This window comes from Centropristis striata, chromosome 2 (genome assembly GCF_030273125.1).
Source record: "Centropristis striata isolate RG_2023a ecotype Rhode Island chromosome 2, C.striata_1.0, whole genome shotgun sequence".
NCBI lineage: Eukaryota > Metazoa > Chordata > Actinopteri > Perciformes > Serranidae > Centropristis > Centropristis striata.
In genome coordinates, this window is record NC_081518.1 from 29,388,655 (window position 1) to 29,396,102 (window position 7,448).

At 37.4% G+C, this 7,448-nt stretch overlaps 1 protein-coding gene and 1 non-coding gene across 3 annotated transcripts; one reads left to right on the forward strand and one right to left on the reverse strand.

The window, feature by feature from the left end:
* Nucleotides 1-241: 241 nt before the first annotated feature.
* trnay-gua (transfer RNA tyrosine (anticodon GUA)) lies at nucleotides 242-346 on the forward strand. The gene is made up of 2 exons: nucleotides 242-278; nucleotides 311-346. It is a non-coding gene; the product is annotated as a tRNA-Tyr (tRNA).
* A 2,146-nt stretch (nucleotides 347-2,492) lies between these two features.
* On the reverse strand, nucleotides 2,493-5,610 carry LOC131983624 (coiled-coil domain-containing protein 106-like). 2 transcript variants are annotated; one of them, XM_059348393.1, is made up of 7 exons: nucleotides 5,083-5,610; nucleotides 4,828-4,906; nucleotides 4,308-4,397; nucleotides 4,074-4,163; nucleotides 3,712-3,876; nucleotides 3,400-3,576; nucleotides 2,493-3,018 (listed from the first exon to the last, which is right to left on the reverse strand). In XM_059348393.1, the coding sequence occupies exons 2-7, from the start codon at nucleotides 4,904-4,906 to the stop codon at nucleotides 2,711-2,713; spliced, it is 909 nt and encodes a 302-aa protein (XP_059204376.1). In that variant the 5' UTR covers nucleotides 5,083-5,610; the 3' UTR covers nucleotides 2,493-2,710. The 2 variants fall into 2 exon arrangements, with proteins under 2 accessions (XP_059204376.1, XP_059204369.1); XM_059348386.1 differs by having other exon boundaries at nucleotides 4,828-5,610.
* Nucleotides 5,611-7,448: the final 1,838 nt, after the last annotated feature.

Here is a 7,448-nt window from a genome sequence, read left to right on the forward strand (position 1 = left end):
TGTAGAAAAAAGACACAAAACAAAAAAAAAGACACAAAAAGACCAATAAAACACACAAAATTGCTAAAGACACAAAATGATCAAACCCAGTTTTCTCCACATATTGTATGTGTGTACTCCAACACACTTTTGTGTCACACTGTCTGTTAACTAAACAGTTCTCATCATGGATGGATTACAAAGACAGTGACAATACAGTAAGTAAAAATGTTCTTGCTAGTGGCTGGTCCCTGTTCGTCTCCCTTCGATAGCTCAGTTGGTAGAGCGGAGGACTGTAGAGGAAAAACCACACAAAGTGTCAATCATGGGAATCCTTAGGTCGCTGGTTCAAATCCGGCTCGAAGGAGTGGCTTTTAAACGTACATACGACTGTTCAACAAACAGTAGATTAAAATAGGGAAGACCAAACCAAACAAACTTTACATTCCTAATGTATCCTGTAGCGAGCTCAAACGTTCAGTCAATTATGAAACAGTGGCTTTCTCAACAAAGGCATGAAAAGGGACCCACCACCTCACAGAGTTTATAGTATATTGCCTGCCTGCCTCTATTTGTTGTTGATTTGCGTCTCTTTGTAGTTTTGTTGTTTCACATTGTAATTGTTTTGGTCTTTATATAGTTGTTTTTTCATGTGGCTATATGGGTGTTTTTTGCCTGTTTGCCTCTTTTTGTTATTGTTTTTTTGTCACCCTGCCTGTCATTGTATTCCATCCATGATGAGAATTACTTTGTCAACAGTGACGATACAGTCAGTAGAAATGGTCCTGTAATCCTTAGGTTTGCTGGGTCAAATCTGGCTCGAAGGGCTGACTTTTTTTGCAACTAGAAAGACTAGAAAGAGAGACTAGATTCAGGGAACACCAAACCTTCTGCATATTCCTGATGTATAAGTACTGTCATGTTTGCAGCCTCTCCTGTCCTCTCCTCTCTGCTCTGTGTAAACAGCCTCTCCTGTCCTCTTCCTTCTGCTCTGTGTAAACAGCCTCTCCTGTCCTCTCCTCTCTGCTCTGTGTAAACAGATGTTCAGTGAATATTTGTCACGAGACCGTTGGTCTCAGCAGAATCAATCATGTCTTCACAGTGTCTCTGCACTGACCAGATCCTGTTAAAAACATTAAATTCTGCTCCTCAAACACTTTATTTTCAATGACACATGTAGAATAAAGAGATTCTGACACAAATATCAACATTTTAACACAAATTTTGGAATGAATTTCTGCATTCATGTTTCCACTGAAGCGACTCCAGTATCAGACGTCAGAGTCCCATTAAACCAGATGGATGGATGGTTCATAGAGAATGTGATATTAAAACCACGTCCCATAACCTACCTGTCACATAGTTTCCCTTTAACCTTTACCACAGGAGAGGCTGTGAAAACAGTCATATAAATCATTTTTAGAGGTAATCGCTGACAGGTTTGAAAGGAAATGAAAAACGATGCAGTCCTGCTGATCGGGCCGACAGACAGAAATATTCGCCTCGGTTTGGTTTTTACATCAGGAGAAGGAAAAGAAGAAAATAAATGAGTAAACAAGGAGTGTATCACTGAAAAGACAACTCAATATCAGGACATGAACACAGAGACATGATTAAAATGTTTGGTAACACTTTATTTGAAGGTATCGTCATAATAGTGACATGATACTGTCATAACTGTGACATGACACAGTCATAAACGTGTCATAAACATTATGTCAATGTCATAAACGTTTATGACTGCTGTCATTAAGTGTCATTCGGTTTTTGTCATGACAAGTTGACATTCCTTGGGTTGTCTTGATTATGACAACTTGACTTTAATCAAAGTGACATAACCACAAAATGTCTTTGTCATGGCAACTTGACATTACATTTGTTTGGGGTGTCCTTATTATGACAACTTGACTTTAATCAAAGTGACATGACCACAAAATGTCTTTGTCATGGCAACTTGACATAAACAAAATATGTTTCTATGTTTGTGTTTATGGCAAGTTGGCATAATGATTATTATAATTTGATGCGCAAGGTTACAGACCAATTCTAGCCCTTGGTCATTGACAAGATACCCAAAACTGACTGTCATGACACCATTATGACGGTGTAATGAAGATATTCTCTGACCTCAAGTAAAGTGGTAGCATTTTGATTTGTCATTAACATATCATGAAGTATAAACTAACTGTCATGACACCATTATGACGGTGTAATGAAGATATTCTCTGACCTCAAGTAAAGTGGTAGCATTTTGATTTGTCATTAACATATCATGAAGTATAAACTAACTGTCATGACACCATTATGATGGTGTAATGAAGATATTCTCTGACCTCAAGTAAAGTGGTAGCATTTTGATTTGTCATTAACATATCATGAAGTATAAACTAACTGTCATGACACCATTATGACGGTGTAATGAAGATATTCTAACACCTTATAATGTGCTGTTAGAAACTTTTTCAAGACTTGTTCTGTAACATTATGACCAAGCACAACAAACACTCAGGAAGTAAACAATATAGCAGTTTAATACTGTGACAACATGCTCAACATGCATAACATACTGACATCCAACATAATACAGTCAGCATTTGTAAATGTCAGAAATTCCAATATTGAAAAAACAACAAATACTGGAAGAAACAATGTGGTGTTCCAGCCTCTTAAAACATATTAAACAATAAAATAAAAACTAATGACCAATTAGTAAATTGTTATGTTTTTTTAACTAGGTCAGCTTATATGTAATTGGTAGCAGTTCTCCTGCCTTTTTTTTCTGTGTTACTGTGTGTGCCATTTCGGCAGTTATAGCTGCCCTGCACCTCTCTGTGAACGTGGAGATTTTTTCATGCTCATCTCTTGACAAACTCTTAAATACATCGGAGAAACAGATGTAGAGCTCGGCGATGGGAGCCGTCCTTGCAATCGTGTTGCGGTCAACCCCCAAGTGCTCGAACGATCTTCTCATGGATCCAGTTTTTTTAAACCTTTTTAGTGCATCCTTGTATCGCCGGATGACACCATCAACGGTAGTCACTTTGAAGAAAAGATGACAAAAGTTGAATTAGTTTTTATTGATTTCCTTAAGGGAGAAGTTTGGTGTCATTTCCTAAAGTCCCATTGTTCAAGATCATCACGTGAGGTCCATAGGAAAAAGAAAAAAAATTTGGTACAACATACACCGAGTTATGGTTAGACAGCTAAAGCTGACCTAATGGGGAGTGTGGCCTTAAGTAAGCAAGCACTTCCTCCCTGAGGTGAAAAAACACTTCACTGTTTGTTATAGACTGAATATGTGATACTGCAGCTAAGTTAATCTATGGGGACAATGTTATGTTACACCCATGGAGTCTTTGAGTGGAAAATGGATAGAATTCCCCTTTAAGAACAAAACCTGTTGAGCCAATAACTACTTACTCCTTGAGCGACTGTGCGGCTCTAAGGTTTTCACTGGCTTCTTGGTCTTCTTCCTCTTCTTCTTCTTGTTCTCCTCTTCCTCTGAGGATGGCCCATCGGAGGATGAGGATGAGGATGGTTCAGGGGAGGTAGATGAGGTCAAGATGATTTCTTGCTTTGCGGCCTTGTGAAAATGACCTGTGAAAATGAACATGTCGAGACACTACAGCGTAAACAAAGTAAATAATATACTATATATATATACATACATACATACATATATATATATATTTTTTTTTTATATGCTATTGTTGCTTAAGTGGGGAATTGTACCTGGCTTCTCGCTAAATCTACTGAGTAGAAAATCTTTGTCCTTTTTGAGGTCGATGTTGGCCTGTTCCAGGTGCTTCATCTGTTCCTCCAGGTGCTGTATTTTTATCTTAGCTAATTTGTTCTCCTCTTTTAATTTTGCAATAAATGATGCTCCCGTTGGTGACCCTGCATAATTTGAGAGAAAATAAATGTTAAAGTAAAAAGAAAAGTTTAGAAAGCCTTTTTCTTAACATGGTTAAATAATAAAGGTTGAGAATACACTGACAGTGATCAGACAGACAACATTTTACCATTTAAATTACCATGCTAGGCTACTAGTCTGAGCTAGAGGAAGGCATTGTCTTTAATAACTTTTCACTCACATGATTTATTCGGGGAACAACGAACTTTGGTCTTTTTGGTCTTAGGTTGCATGCCAGCTTCATCTCCAGATTGAGCATCCTGAATTGTCACTACCAACAGACACACAAACAACATTTAGTCAAACTCCTAACTGGGCTTGAGGCTGAATATGAATTTAAATATTACCCTAAAATTTTTGATGCATTACCGTTTTACTTACACAAACTTCCAAAGCATGCACAATACAGACTTACATGATTCCTTCGGGGAGCAATGGGCTTTGGCCTTTTTGGTCTTAGGTTGCATGCAAGCTTCATCTTCAGATTGAGCATCCTGAACTGTCACTACCAACAGACACACAAACAACATTTAGTCAAACTTCTTACTGGGCTTGAAGCTGAATATGAATTTAAATATTACCCAAAATTTTTGGATGGATTGCTGAAGTGCAAACCCCTCTGGCCTTTGGTCTAAGACCATGGAGAAATCAATGTATCTAATGTAAATCCATTACAAGACGTTGCCTATTGTTATCCATGACATTGAAGAAACTGGGACATCATGTTTAAATACATGTAATGCCATCTATCGGGGAGAGGCCTTAATGAAATATCTGATATTTGTATTTTTCTAATCTGGTTTACTATATAGAATGCACAAAAGTGTATGTACTGCCCAGATGATCCCACTTTTACATATACACAATACACGAGGCTTAAATATTATTATATAACTATTTATTTAATGAATTACTTATTCCGTTTTTAAACTCACCGGTCGTAGAGGAACACTGGTGAGGTTTGTCTTTGGTCCTGCCCCCCCATGCACCTCTCTTCTTGCCACGAGTTTCCATCTAGACCAGCATTAAAAAGGGGGAAAAACACGACCACTCCATGTTAAAACCAAATCAAACGGATTAAAACAAGCCATTTACATCTCACAATCTGCTAATCAAATATATAATAGGCTATACAACGGGACAAGTTTGCCGCCTAGCTAACTAGGACGACTTTAACCTGTTCTCCTTACCTAGCTAATGTTAGCAACAAAGTTTCCAACAAATACTGAGCAAGAAAGACAGTTGCTAGAGATACACTTGCATTTACACAGAAATTCAATTTTAAGATGCTTCGTTTGACTTACCCCTTCTTTCCAACTTCGCTCCAGTAAGTTTCCCTCCTCTCGTCTCCTCTTCAACAGGTGTCCTCCGGCTGTTGTCTCGCGGTACTGTCAAGTAGTGCCTATTACCGTAATATAGGTAATAGGCCAAGCTGTGCAGTGCAGTGCATATTTCATCCCGGCAGGCATTGTTTATTTACAACATTAAAACATACTATGCATCCAATTACTAAAAGAAAGTAAAATAGGAAAGCATTCAAATGATGTATGATGCTTGTTATCATGCCACTTTTTAACATTTCTTCAACAATTGCTTCTTTTTGCTCCAGTATTGGTGTAATTACGGTAAATCCAAAAATTGCCTTCAAATTTTGTGCTGTATGTGGATAGAGAGTAGTCAGCACAATGACAAGATTATTACGAGGACTTTTAAGAAACAGTCGGCGCCCGGACACCACAGAGAACAAAAGAAAAATTGTAAAATGGATGTGTAAATGGGGACTGTTGAAAAAGAATATAACTTGTGGAAGATGCAATCGCAACATGCATCTGAAGAGACACAGATGCAGCGATGGATTTCGAAGGTAAGATGGGCTTTATTAAATTATCATAATCATTTCTGACTAGTCAAGGCTGTAATTGATGATCATCTTTCCTTCTCTAGGGTCTGTAATCATCATAAAAGCCACACAAAGTCGATACGCAATGGAACAATATTCTTCAAATCCCATGTTCCTTTGGCAAAATGGCTTGAATTCATCCACAGGTAGGCAAAAGTTATAATGTGTGCTCTGACTCTGTATTTGTTATCTCATTCTATGTGTTGTAAATTAATCATCAGGCATTGACATGCAAAGGAATGTGCTGAGGCAGAATCCTTGTTCATTAGCCTAATCAAGACAGTAGTCTATTGAAGGGGCTCTAGAATGATTTTCTCTCTGAATTTTCAGACTAGCAAGTTTATATCTCAATGCTATATTATTCCAGAAAGGAATAGTCTGTAGTATAATTAAAAAATGAAATATCTGCTTTTGCAATTAGGATACGGGGCAGAGGAGTTCGTAGTGCACCTTCATTTCCAACAAAACCAACTTTAGTTTGAAATTTTAAATCATGTTGAATATGAATTTGAATGTCAAGATTTAAAGTTTTGGGATGCACTCCTTGTTTCAGCCCCATGTGTATATGCCCTTTGAAAATCATTGTATTGCAGTACATCAAATTACAACACATTACTCGCAAGACTTAGTTCACCATATTAGTACACAGGTCTTTAATATAACTTACTTTTTTTTAAGGTTTGCACAAGGTTTGCAGTTGAAACAACTGGATATGATCAGTGATGGTATAGCAGCAAGCTCAAGGACATTGTCCAGAATGACCAAAAAACTCAGAGAGGTTGGTGAATGATGCAATATTCAAACAAGTCACAGACCACAACAAGGCTGATAGAAATAACACTGCATTTGACATACTCAGTGGCTGATCCAATTTAAAAAGAATTACATATAATACATGTTAAACTCCATTCATCGGTACCATACTTCAGTTAACATACTTGGAAAAGATTTGTCGATTACAGTTACATTGTAGTATATTCATTTTTTACTTCTATCTTCCCAGGTTTGTTTGGCTGCCCTCACACGCCTGAGGAAGAGAGGGATGAGGATTGGCGGTCGCCATCAATTTGTTGTGATTGATGAAAGCAAATTTGCTCACAAACGAAAGGTAAAGTGTACAACCCACCACATTCCACTTTCCTTTTCCATTTTGGTGCAATATGATTACCATCCTAAATGAAATTACATGAAATGCATACTTTTTCTGTTGTTTTTTTTAAATGTGTCTATGGTGCCATGAAAAAAAAAACAAAAAAAAAAACCCACATCTAAGCTGCAACAATCAACACATAATGCCAGATGCCACATACAGTATGTGCAACCTTGTTGTGATCTTGTTTGATTCAGTTCATTGGTGTGAGTGTCTTTGCTCCTCTTGGATCACTAGAACTCTTTGCTTTTGGCAAATTCCATGGTAATTTTGAGTTATGAACTTTCCATATAAGTTAAATAGTGAAAAAGTTTCTCTGCCCTCAATTTCAATTACTTCCATAAATAGTGGGGCAGTGACACAATTTTCATACTTTTGACCCTAACCCTGTACACTACCTCAATGGATTTGAAATGCAATTATGTTGGCTAGATGAAATCGGAGTGCAGACTCAGCTAATAAGAGGTTATTTACATCAAAACAGGAGGAAGGGCTTACAAGTAGCA